Below are 13,255 nucleotides of genomic sequence, written 5' to 3'. Positions count from 1 at the left end.
CAGTGGAGATTTGTTTTTCCTACAGTACTCATGTATGAATGTATTTTGCTCAGCTTTTTAATTTTTCTCTTTTTATTTCACTCTACAGTCCATGGTATTGCTGCTCCAGCAGAGTCAGAAACAGTATGTCTTTGATTTTGACACAGCAGGCCGGCTCACGGCAGTCACTATGCCGAGTATGGCCAGACACACTATGGCCACCCATGTGTCTGTTGGTTACATTCGCAACACGTACAACCCCCCAGAGAGTAATGCCACCATTATCCACGACTTCAGTGAGGATGGCCGTCCACGTGCCATGTTCTACCTCGGAACAGGCCGGCGTGTGCTCTACAAGTACGGGAAGCTGGGAAAGCTCTCGGAGGTGCTGTATGACGCCACTGCGGTTACCTTTGGCTATGATGAGACGACTGGAGTGCTCAAAATGGTCAACTTGCAGAGTGGAGGTTTCTCTTGCACCATTCGCTATCGCAAACTGGGCCCCCTAGTGGACAAACAGATGTACCGCTTCTCAGAGGAAGGAATGGTCAACGCTCGCTTTGACTACACTTATCATGACAACAGCTTCAGGGTGGCCAGCATAAAGCCGGTAATAGGGGAAACCCCACTTCCTGTGGACCTGTACCGCTACGATGAGATATCTGGTAAGATCGAACACTTTGGCAAGTTTGGCATCATATACTACGACATCAACCAAATCATCACTACGGCTGTGATGACACTCAGTAAGCATTTTGACGCACATGGCCGCATCAAGGAAGTGCAGTACGAGATCTTCCGCTCATTGATGTATTGGATGACGGTGCAGTATGACAGCATGGGCCGTGTTATCAAACGTGAACTGAAGATCGGTCCCTATGCTAATACCACACAGTACCGCTACGAATATGACGGTGACGGGCAGCTTGTGGGCGTCAAAGTTGACGATTGGTCTACGTGGCGCTACAGCTATGACCTAAATGGCAATCTTCATTTGCTAAACCCTGGTAACAGTGCCCGTCTGCTGCCTCTACGCTACGATCTTCGAGACCGAATCACGCGGCTCGGTGATATGCAGTATCAGCTCGATGAGGACGGCATGCTTGCACAGAGGGGCTCGGATATCTTCGAGTACAACTCCAAAGGTCTTCTCGAGCGAGCCTACAGCCGCACGGCAGGGGGTTGGAGCGTCCGCTACCGCTATGATGGCTTGGGCCGCCGTGTCTCCCGCAGAACTAATGAAGGCGAGCATCAGCAATACTTTTACGCCGACTTGAACTACCCCACTCGGGTCACCCATGTTTACAACCACTCGAGAGCTGAAATCACCTCCTTCTACTATGACCTGCAGGGTCATCTGTTCACTATGGAGGTCAGCGGTGGGGAGGAATACTACATCGCCTCTGACAACGTAGGCACTCCACTGGCCATCTTCAGCAGCAATGGGCAGATGGTTAAGCAGATGCAGTACACGGCATACGGCGAGATCTACCATGATTCCAACCCGGATTTCCAGCTCATATTGGGCTTTCATGGAGGGCTTTATGATCCTCTCACAAAGCTGGTTCACTTTGCCCAGAGAGACTATGACGTGCTGGCAGGAAGATGGATTGCGCCTGACCATACTTTGTGGCCGAAGATAGGCAAAGAGCCAGCTCCTTTCAACCTGTATATGTTCAAGAACAATAATCCACTCAGCGAAATGATTGATGTGAAAAACTATGTGACAGGTGAGAGGGTGATAAAGCTTCCTGCTTGGTATTGGTGGGCTGAACAGAAGTGATGTATAAATAACTCACATTGGTTTGTCTTGCAGATGTGAAAAGTTGGCTGGTTATGTTTGGCTTCCAGCTCAGCAACATCATACCAGGGTTTCCTAGACACTCGCTTTATTTTGTCGACCCTCCTTATGAGATACTTGCCAGTCAGGACTCGGATAATACTCAGGTGAGTTAAAGTTGGCGCTCCTTTTTAAATAAAGTAATTTGTCAACATTTGCTGAGCAAATGGCTTTGCCATTTTTTTATTTTATTTATTATTTATTTACTTTCAATATTATCACTAATTTTTTTTTTTTTTTTCTAAAGACAGTTATGTGAAATATTTGTTAGAAATACGGTTGATTTTTATTTTATTTTTACTTTATTCTGCAAGGATGTACTAAATTGACAAGGGAGAGTAATGACATTTATGGTATAAATGAGGTTCATTAGTTAACATTAGTTAGTGTATTAACTAACATGAACAATGAGCAATACATTTGTTTCAGTATTTAATAATCTTTGTTAATGTTAGTTCATTTAAATACAGATGTTCATTGTTAGTTCATATTAGTTCACAGTGCATTAACTAATGTTAACAAATACAACCTTTTTGATTTTAATAACGTGTTAGTAAATGTTGAGATTTAAATGAACTAAGATTAATTTAATAAAAATAAGAAGTAATTTTCATTCTTAGTTCATGTTAACTAAGGTAGTTAACTAATGTTAAGTAATGAACCTTATTGTTACCACATTTCTAATGTTACAAAATATTTATTTCAAATAATTGCTGTTTATTGAACAAACATTGAATTTTCACTTAATCAAAAAATCCTGAATTTTTTTTTCGGTTTCCACAAAAATAATGAGCACAACTGTTTTTAACATTGATAACAATAAGAGCACAAAATCAGCATTTCTTAAGCACCAAATCCAAAGATTTAAGGTTGTGAGGCTATAAATTGGATAAACAGAATTGACAAATTAACATTTTTAGTGTCAACAAAGTACTAGTTCAAAGCAGTTCTGGCCCTCAAGGTCCAGTTTCCTGCAGAGTTTAGATTGATGAACCCTAATCAAACACACCTGAACAAGCTAATCAAGGTCTTCAGGATTAGAAAGCTGTAGGTAGGTGAGGTGTAATCAAGGTTGGACGGAAACTCTGCAGGAAAGTGGATCTCGAGGGCCAGAGTTGAGAACCCCTGCCTTAGACACATCTGACAACCTAGAACTGAAGGTGACCTTAAGCCCGGGACACACCAAGCCGACGGTCGGCCGTCAGGCAGTTTTTGTGCACCGGCCGACTAAGTTTCCTCAGTGTGTTCCGCACAGTCGGCTGAAATAGGTCCTCGTCGGCTTTTTTTCGGCTGATTCGACATGTTGAATCGGCGTCGGGCCGTCGGTGAGAGAGAGAACTCTGATTGGCTGTTCAGCTTAGTGAACGAGTCAGTGCACTAGAATAATAGCAAAACAGCGAGCAAAGAAGTCAAAACGGTACAGATAGAAGGTTACGTCATCTTACCTGAGTGTTCCTTGGCGAATATTTCAGTATTAACATGAGCGGAGTGGAATGAAGAAAGTGTTTAGCAGGACTGATATTCAAAACGGTGAGCACGCACTGCTTTGTTTACGGTTTGTGTATCTGCAGCCGGCAGCGTCGGTTTCCCTTTTTGAATGATGAATATAGATGAATATATCTGCAGAAACAGACAGTTGTCTCATTTACATGCAGAACGTGCATTCTAGCTGACAGCCAGCTGTAGTTCTCTCGGTGTGTTCAAGTGCAGGTTTTTTCCCCCGACACAGGCGACGCGATGCGACAGCACAGTCGGCTTTCATCAGCGCTAGTTCTTTGGCGTCGGTTTGGTGTGTCCCGGTCTTTACATAACGAGAATCATTACTACGGAACCACTTTTATCAGGTGTCACTAACTATTCATTCCATTACAGCTCTTCACTGGAGTTCAGCATTCAGTAGACAGACACAACCAGGCCTTCATGGTTCTTGAGGGGAGGCGGCTCAATAAACTGTGGCGTGCCAAGCGTGACAAGCCCGGTTACTGGTTTGGCACCAGCACCCCCATCGTGGGCAAAGGCATGATGCTCGCTATCAGGGATGGCCATGTATTAACAGATCTGTCCAGCTCAGCTAGCGAAGACAGTCGCAAAATATCACAGATCCTCAGCAACGCCATCTACCTGGACGGCACTCATTACACCATCGATGGCCGGGATTGCCACTTTTTTGTGAAGCTTGGACTTGCTGACAGCGACTTGTTGGCGCTGGGTCTCAGCAGTGGCCATAAATCGCTGGAGAGCGGGATAAATGTAACGATCAGCGGACGCTCCCGCCGCGGCGTCACTCTAGAAATCCACTCCTCCAAACTCACATACAGCGTCCGATACGGGCTGTCAGCCGAGGTTCTGGAAAAGGAGCGGAGCCGCGTACTGGAACAGGCCCACCAGAGGGCGCTTTCCGGAGCCTGGGCCAGGGAGCAGCAGCAAGCACGCGAGGGCAGGGAAGGAGGACGCGTGTGGGCTGAAAATGAGAAGCAACAACTGTTAGCAATGGGCAAGGTCGTGGGATACGAGGGCTACTACGTGCTCCCGGTGGAGCAGTACCCTGAACTGGCAGACAGCAGCGCTAACATCCAGTTCCTCAAACAGAACGAGATGGGCAGGAGGTAACAGAGTTCAGCTGTTGCTGATGCCACACCATCTCCTACGGAGAGAAACAACAGCGTGCTGCAGAGACGTTTCCCAAATATGGAGAACCGACAGCCAGCAGCAAGAACACTATGACCCAATATTGAAAAAAAAGCACTTGTGAACAATGATTTTGTAGTGGCATTTTGACTTTATAGGAAGTGGTAAATATTTTTTAGTCATTTCAGACTGGCTGTGAGTGGGGGACGTTCATGTGATGATAGTGTGATGGCTCACTGCTTTGGTTTTTCATGACTGCATATCAAACCATTACAGAAATTCACACTCAATCAGTTCACCGCACACTCGGGCCGCATTACCCAATAAAACAGTCACCTGCTCTCATACATGTTTGTGAAACTACACTGGAACACATTCAAAAGGAACTGCAGCATCTCGACGTTTCCTCGTCTCGTTCCTCGTGAATTTTCCTGGTAGACATCACTGCAGTGTTCTGTATGAAGATTTCAGTCGAGGCTGAGCTTTCTGATTGGCCTTCGTTAGATGTGTCGATCATCAGCTCACACCATCTGTCCTCTTCTGTTCGTAATATATGACAATCACAACAGGGGCTGATACATTGATCGACGACCTGTACATGAGACTACTGTTTTGTATAATATGTAAGAGAGATTATTGATTGTCTGGGTTTTTTATTATTATTTTATTAATTTAAATTCAACTTGACAAGTGATATCAGATGAAAGCGTAATATATATATTGTTTTTTTTTAAGTCTTTTAAAACTGTGAAACATAGTACACATGTAAAATATTCTCATTGACAACAGTTTGAGTGTGTTAAATCAAGAACATTTCGAGGAAGTGGCTTCATCGTTACGTAATGTGAAAATCCATTGCAAGACTCATTGCAGAGGTTGTTTTCTTTAAATATTATGAAAGCTAAAGCAGCCATTGGCCTTTTTTCTCTATTGATGTAAAATCTCTCCTGACTGTGGTAAAGTCAGTGTGGATATGAGCGTCATCTAGAAATGTTACACTCAGACGCCGGTGGAAGGAGGTTCTTTGGAAATTCTATGAAAATAAAACATTTGCATTTGTACTTTGAATTCTTTCCTTTACAGCTGAGCAGAACACTTCAATCAATGCCATAAGTGATGCTGCAAAAGTTCAGAATTCACTTAATGAAAATGAGGTGTCTGTTTATTTAACCTCCTGAGACCCAGAAAAAAAAAAGTTTTTTGAATTTAGTTTTTTTTTTCATGTCATCTCATTGTTTAGAGCATAAGAAACAAATGGTAAAATAACATTTTTGAAAAATAATATTTTATTCATACGTTATGCTATGTCTTCTGTAGTGGACACCAGGACTCCGTTGTTTAAAAAATAAAATGACATGAAATTATATGTATAGGCATAAACAATGGGATTTTTTTTTTTTTTTTTTTTATCACCAATAAATTTAGGGGTTTCAGGATTTTTTTAACCAAAATTTGTATAAAGATGATTCTCAACTATGTTATGAAAGATATAACGGAATGAATTGATACACCATTTTACTTTATGCAATATGTGGGTAAAATGGCCATAAATTAATATTCCCATTCAATGCAATGTATCTATACACTGTATCTAATTCGCACATTAATGTGTTCTTGGAGCAAAATTTAATGAAAAAAGAAGTGTAATAATTAGCAACATTTTAATAATAATATCTAATAGGAATATTGATGTATAATTTATTTCCATATTCACTTGTTGTGTCTCCCAAAATGCCTGATAAACATGATCTAAGTCCCGATGTCCTCTACAGTGGACATGTATGAAATCAATGCCCTGTTCTGTAACAGAAAGTCATTTTTTTTATTTGAAACCCCATAACGTTTTCCTGAGATGTTGGTTTATGAAATACAATTTGAAAAGTAGTCCGATTTAAATTATAATTACAATATATTATCATATTTCCTACATTTGATCACTAAATTAATGTCAGACATTTTTAAAGACCAAGGATAAGTTGTTTTCATGGTGAAACCTCCAAACATTTGGTGTCTCTGAATGTATGGTGTCAGAGAAATTCACTAAAATATAATGTCCACTACAGTAGACAAAAGTCTATTCCTGGGTCCCAGGAGACCTATAAAGAGCAACAGCTAATTTATCAGTGGATCAACCTCAATCCCTACAGCTCTTTCTGTCTAAAAGAAAAAGTTTTTTTTTTTTTAGGTGTACATGGTTGTAATTTTTTATTTGTTTATAATTATGACTTAAAGATCAGTCAACTCAACAAATCTAAATTCTCAAAGTTTTGTCAAAATTGCATTATATTCTGTCCAGTAGATTATGTCTTTGCAGTTGAGCCTACATTGTAATTACTGTTTCAGCAGTTCCATAACACTGTTACATTGTGAACGCACAGAGAACAATGACTTGTCCTGTTATTCCTGGCATTTATAAGTTAAAATGCCAGAGAACTAGAAGTCAAACAGTGATTGTCTTGGGCCAGTGAGGTGGAATGACAGTCAGCTGAGAACATTAGGAAGATTTTTGGGAAGATTTCCGTGGACTGACAAACATAAACGGCTGCGGAGATTCATATTCAAAAAAAATAAAAATAAAAATAAATATATATATATATATATATATATATATATATATATATATATATACACCATTCTGCCTTAATCTAATTATTTAGCTGTCATTGCCATTCAGGGGCCAGACCGAATGGCCAATGATCAGGCCAGCTGTAGTTGTCATTGCTGACAGCGGAAAAAACCTAGGCTTTAAATAGCATGTTGCAATGCGGGAGTTAAGTTTACACCCATGATAACCACTTCCAGTTAAATGATGCACACTGGTGCTGGGGGAAGACATCACTCAAGAGTGTTGCACTTTGCTCTCGAGATTCTGGTACGTACGTTGAAAAGACTCAAAACAAACACGTTATGTCACCTATTCATAAACGCTGCTTACCTTACCTCGATTATTTCAACACACACCAACATACGTAAAACATTAACATTAGGCTCTGGCAAAGCCATATGCTCAGCATATCTAAAGCCCTAAATTAGCATCTATTCATCTATCTTTTAAGAACCTGCATACAAAAGCGTAGACTAGATTCCTGTCAGAGATTAGTTTTGAGAGTAGACAAAGGCATGTATTCTGTAGTACCTGACAGCTGGAGCAGTTCAACAACACTATGAAGAGCCGGTGAGGTGTGAGGACTAATAAAAAGATTCCTCATTAAAAGTGCATTTGCAGCTCAGCAAACAATTCCTTACAGGATTCCCAGTCAATACTATTCTAGTTTAGCTAAAATTCTTCATTAAATTGATAGCTGAAAATGCAGACAAGAACACTGATAATAAATTAGCATATAATCAGTTGAATATGTATCATACTTTGTGGCAAAGGTTCAGGTCTGTTGCCTCATATTGTGTTTAAAATGTTCACAAGATGTGCAATTAAATGTTCAGAGTGGATTTTTACCAGATGCTTCAGATGTGGAGATAAATATGTAAAACTAAATGTTAAAATACCTCCATCTCAGTTCAATATGCTTTAACTTTAAGTTGGTTTCCTCAAAATATATGTTAACATTGTGGTGCTTTAAAAACATTACTCAGTTTGTTTGAGCATCAAGACCTTCCCGGCACAGCAACACAACACCGGAGGAGTGTCCGGAAGATTTGTTTTAAAAGCCATTACTTTGGCAGTCCCATTTGATGATGCTAGTAGCGCAGAAACTACACTGAAAACACATTTTGAGTAAACAAAAGCGATGACATGGCTTATTTCCATCATTTTTATTAATAGAAACAAACTTTTTTTGTCTTTGATTGACTCATATTAAGACAGATCAAACATTCACAGACTGTGCAAGGCCATATTTGATTATCAAATCTGGCCTTATATTCAAGCAATTTTACATTTTTGCATTCATTAAAGAGATGACATTTGTATAAGACAAATAATAAAAACATTCTGTTTAATATGCCTCTACAAATAAGATCAATGAGTGTAATCAGTCTCTCAGTGCGTATCGTGCGTCATTGAAGGAATAAAAAGAGGAGCTTCAAGCTTGGACTACTGGAAATGGAGGCTACATTTGTTTTTCAGTTATTTTTCAGTAGTCATACATTAAATAAGGATTGGAACATGGAGTGAAAGCTCATTACAAATGAAGGAGGGGGCCACAGCGGTTTTCCTCAATATTCTAAGTCAACATGTCCCAGAGACAGCAGCAACACAGAGCAGTCCAACATGCAGTTAAACATGCCTGGTCCCCAGAATCTTCCCGTCTGCCCTGCTCCACAACATACACTGGGGGAAAAACACAGACATACAGCTCAGATTCTGAAATATTGAACAATTTTTCATTTTTTATTGAAAAATTACCCCTATTATGGGTTTTTGAAAATGACCTTTCATGTAGTGTGTAACATAGCTCTAAGTGAATGAAAAGTTTTAAATCTGAAATTGCACCGTATATAAAGTTATTGTCTCTCAAAAGTAAGAGTCGACTCTGAGTCAATTAAATGAATCGTTTTTCAAACGAATCCTAAGCCGTTTCGTTGTGACCTCAAGACGAAACATTAGCATATTGCCCGCCCACTTAATGCACACGCAGACACCAGGGAAAACCTGAACCTCAAACCAACAGCTGATTCCTGTGGATACTGGACAGCATCATGACGAGAAGACGCTGTGCTCTATAATGTGAAGGTAAAGCCAGTTTTTTTCACTGCCCAAGAACGAGCATGTGAAGAATCAGTGGTTAAAATTCATATTTACCACGATACCACAGCAGTATAATCCTAAACTTTTGCTGTGTTCCCTTTATTTTACTGACGACTGCTTCTCAAATCTCGGAGTTCAATGCAGGATTCGCAAAACGCTTGCTCTTGAAAGACGAGTCGGTACCCAGTTAACTTGGACTAACTTGCTCCTCAGAATCACAACCTGTAAGTATGACTAATTATTGATGATCAAAATACTACGTTTTGAGTTTTATATTGTCGAGGTCTCCTGCTAACTCACGTTATTACTGTCTTACTGAAATACTTCTGCTAATCAGTTGTGGGCCACGATTACCTAAAACTGTGTCTATTAATGCAGATTGTCTGTCGTTCTCACTACTTTGAGTAAAGATAAAGGATGGAGCAAGATTTGTTTTACCAACGTTTATGTTACATCAGTCATTCACGCTAGAGCTCGGCTAATGTACTGTTATTGATAGAGTTCCCACATTTTCACCGCAATAAATTAGAAAAATACAAATCGGTAGATAAATAAGTATAAGTAAAATAATCGGTTTGTTGATGGACATACACTTGTTTATGCTGATGGTGAGGAATTACAGTTGCAACATCTCATAATGCACCTCAAACCAAGTAGTGTATCACTGAGAAACGTCCTGCTCGAGTCGGAGGTTCGGGTTGAATTACTAGTTCTTCCAGTGTTTCACCATCGGACTCGCGCTCGGATTGATAGAGTAAAATCAATGTCATTGTTCATTAATATCTTTAGTTTACAGTGTAGAATAGCTGAGTCAGGACAGAGCTGGCGTTCAGTTACGCCAATGAGCGTTTTTGTTTTTCGACATGAGCGCTGTATGCGGTAGACCAATCACAACAGACTGAGCTGCCTGGCCAATCAGAGCAGAGTATTCCCAGAAAGGAGGGATTTAGAGAGACTGATTCATCTGATGAGTCGTTTGAGAATCATTAAAAAAATGTGGTGATGTGCAAATGCATATTATGATAAAATGAAACAGTTTTTTGACCTTTGATGCTTGTAAACCTGTTGAAGGAGACTCCAAAACAACATTAGGAAACTTTCAAATAGATCATGTCAGAATCTCTTAGTAATTAGTATGGATTTTTCATGTTTTTAAAGTGTTCTCAAAGGGTCCCCACTGTATGTGAAAGTCCATTAGACTTAATTAAAACATGATTTAAAAACCTAGTAGGTGACCGAAGCTAGACAACGTATGTCATTTACATAACAGCTGTTATACATACTGTAATCCTCTGACCTGTGTTAACTTCCTATTAAAAAAAGAACACCAGGAAAATTAATACAGCTATTAATGATTACATAACTGTTACTCAAACTATGAGCAACAAACATTTCCACTAACTGTTCTAGCTGTGTTTTGTGTAAATCTGTTGATTCTACTGTTACAAATGAGGATGTTTATAAGGAAGTTAGAGTGACACTAACCCAATGACTGTGTAAATGAGAATGTTCGACATGACAGGAAATCAAGAATCTCACCAGTGTTTTTAGGTGGTTCCCCATACATTGGGCCTCCATACTGTGGTTGTGGGTACCCCTGGTATCCTGGCTGGACTGGATATGTCCCAGGGGGTCCAGGAGGGTAGTTTGGGTAACCAGGGTTGGGCTGGTCGGTATTGACTGGATATCCTTGGTACGGCTGTGCAGGGAATCCCTGAGGAGGGTATCCCTGAGGAGGGTATCCAGGAGCGTTGGGAGGGGGGTATCCAGGAGCGGTGGGACCAGGCCCTGTGTAGGGGGGAGGCTGCTCGTAATTCATCTACACGCTGGAACTGAGCTAGCTAGCTGGGAGAAAACAATGAAAAATGACTTCATATTACTCAGGCAGCAGTTAAGAGTTATTGCAATTATGAAGTTAAAATGTGCACTTTCCTTTTTTGTTTAATTGTTTTTAACAGGCTAGGCATGTATCTAGGTGTAAAACTATACTACTCTTCTTCTGTTCACCCAAAAAGTCCTCATTTTGTCGTCATTTACTCACCCTCAAGTTGTTCCAAACCTGTATGAGTTTCGTTCTTCTGCTAAACACAAAAGAAGATATATTAAAGAATGTCGGTAACCAGACAGTTGACACTAGCCATTGACTTCCACAGTATTTTTTTTCCTACTATGGAAGTAAATAGGGCCCATTAACTGATATGGTTGCTGAATAAAAGTGTTAATTTCTTTTAAAAAAACAAAAAAACAAACATTTTAAACGATAGTGTATATCACATAAATATACATAAAAATGTTCAAGAGATTAAAAAAAACTGATAGATTAACAAACAGACCTTATTGAGGTTCAATAAGCATATTGAACTATAAGCATATTTAATTTGAAATAAAAGACAATGAGGCTATGAGGGACAGACATATAGATCTTTCAATCACATCATATTAAAAATGACATTTAGCTGTCTACTTTGACTACAGTCTGTTATTTAGGCTATTCAAAATGATTGTTTTGGAAAAAAAAAAAGTAAATAGAAGGCAATCTTTATCTTTGGATGCATCAAATGATGAGTCATATTTCTAAACATCAGCCAGTACATGGGCCAAAAAAACCCTTTCTTTATATGATAAGTGAATCAAGCCTCATTAACAGTGGGTATTCTGTCCACGGAAATGGTATCAGCACTGACTAATACACTTACAATGGCGATGTGAGTATTTGATCTAGCTGGAGTCAAACAGTGCTCTCTTGACTCAGTGATGGTAAATTATTAACTTAATGGCTCTTAATGGAACAAGCTGGCAATGCATTACTCGAACAACAGAGAGACAATGCTGAATGAAATGACTGATACACACGGAGCAAATCCACACACACACACACACACAAAACTATTATTGTGGATCAGGACAATATTGCCACATAATCAGAATTCCAAACTTTAGGTTTAATCTTTGCTCTACATGCCCTTAAATTTATAAATTAACAGGCATATCCACTTTCATATGTCCCACATGTAACTTACAAGTATTACAGTGTGTTTTAGGGGCCTCGGCTACAGTAGACCATGGGCCCAATATATAGCAGATTGATGCTTTTATGGATTAAACCTGATCATTTAATTTATACTTCAATCTTCCAATTTATTATTCACACAATTTCATGCACTCAAAAGTTATCGGAAACACTTGACAAACTTGCTCTGAATAATAATAGGGACAGTGACATCAAAACAGCTGAATGATCAAAGTACATGCTGATACCTAGCTAAACTAGACACCCCATCTGAAATGAGCTGAGTCTGACTCTGAACTGAACTAATGATGATAAAAAGTGCCAAGCACATCTATTGTTTTTGGCCTATACATTAACACGCCCCACTCTCTGTGACGGTGAATGCAGTAGTGTTACAGACACTGCAGTAATAATCAGAATCAGGCGATCGGATTCATTCACAACAAGATGATTGTTCACCTGCTGCCAAACAAAGGTCAGGATCTCATTTACCCACGCGAATAAATGTGCGACACACACATTATGAAAACACAGTAGTTTACAGTACAGACACAACAACTTGAATAATACGTTATATCTTCCATTTCTCACAATAGCTAATAATAGAATAGCTTTATATCCTCATGTTCAAGAGATATTTCTTGTGCGCCATAGTTTGTGTGGAGGAAAATGGAGGGGCGATAAGACCCTGAGGACTAACGTTAACAACCCAAACGTTACCATTCAGTGGTCAATGTTTGACAGAACCAAAAAAACAAACATATTCACTAGCAAATGAGACCAACTCATTTCTAAGACGAAAGACATTTCATTTGGATAGCGTGTATTGTATTGAAAAGGCAAAGAAGTTTTTTTTTTTTTTTTTACCTTTGGAGGAAAAACCTGTTTCTTTACAGCGAATTGCGCTTCCTTTGTTGTCCTTCAAAATTTGGTTATGTTATTATTCCGCTGCTGAAGTCCGGCGTAAACCGATGAAGCTGCAATCTTGGATAAAATAACGCTTCTCGATTTGGTCACAACGGTGATGTCACGTAGACAGCGGTGCGCGGACTCCCATTGGAAAGTTACTCGTGGTAATATCAGCTGACCGCTA

At 39.6% G+C, this 13,255-nt stretch overlaps 2 protein-coding genes across 7 annotated transcripts in view; one reads left to right on the top strand and one right to left on the bottom strand.

Annotated features, from left to right (window-relative positions):
- Positions 1–5,508, top strand: part of tenm2b (teneurin transmembrane protein 2b) — a 256,831-nt gene extending 251,323 nt beyond the window's left edge. For all 3 annotated transcript variants that reach the window (XM_084137419.1, XM_084137420.1, XM_084137421.1), the window contains 3 exons: positions 89–1,709; positions 1,796–1,926; positions 3,692–5,508. In XM_084137419.1, coding sequence (XP_083993545.1) covers positions 89–1,709; positions 1,796–1,926; positions 3,692–4,429 — 2,490 coding nt within the window. In that variant the 3' untranslated portion in view covers positions 4,430–5,508. The remainder of the gene's footprint in view (positions 1–88; positions 1,710–1,795; positions 1,927–3,691) is intronic.
- Positions 5,509–8,203: 2,695 nt separating this feature from the next.
- LOC311098027 (cysteine-rich and transmembrane domain-containing protein 1) lies at positions 8,204–13,255 on the bottom strand. 4 transcript variants are annotated; one of them, XM_084138043.1, is made up of 4 exons: positions 13,030–13,255; positions 11,194–11,233; positions 10,692–10,997; positions 8,204–8,735 (listed from the first exon to the last, which is right to left on the bottom strand). In XM_084138043.1, exons 3-4 carry the CDS (start codon positions 10,969–10,971, stop codon positions 8,629–8,631), a joined length of 387 nt encoding a protein of 128 aa, XP_083994169.1. In that variant the 5' UTR covers positions 10,972–10,997; positions 11,194–11,233; positions 13,030–13,255; the 3' UTR covers positions 8,204–8,628. The 4 variants fall into 4 exon arrangements, with proteins under 4 accessions (XP_083994169.1, XP_083994172.1, XP_083994170.1 ...); XM_084138046.1 differs by having other exon boundaries at positions 10,692–10,993; positions 11,194–11,230; positions 13,030–13,244; XM_084138044.1 differs by having other exon boundaries at positions 11,194–11,230; positions 13,030–13,243.

Source organism: Abramis brama (assembly GCF_963993115.1).
Source record: "Abramis brama genome assembly, chromosome: 15".
Lineage (NCBI taxonomy): Eukaryota > Metazoa > Chordata > Actinopteri > Cypriniformes > Leuciscidae > Abramis > Abramis brama.
Note: the sequence above shows the minus strand (reverse complement) of the source record. Positions and strands in the feature narration are given on the sequence as shown.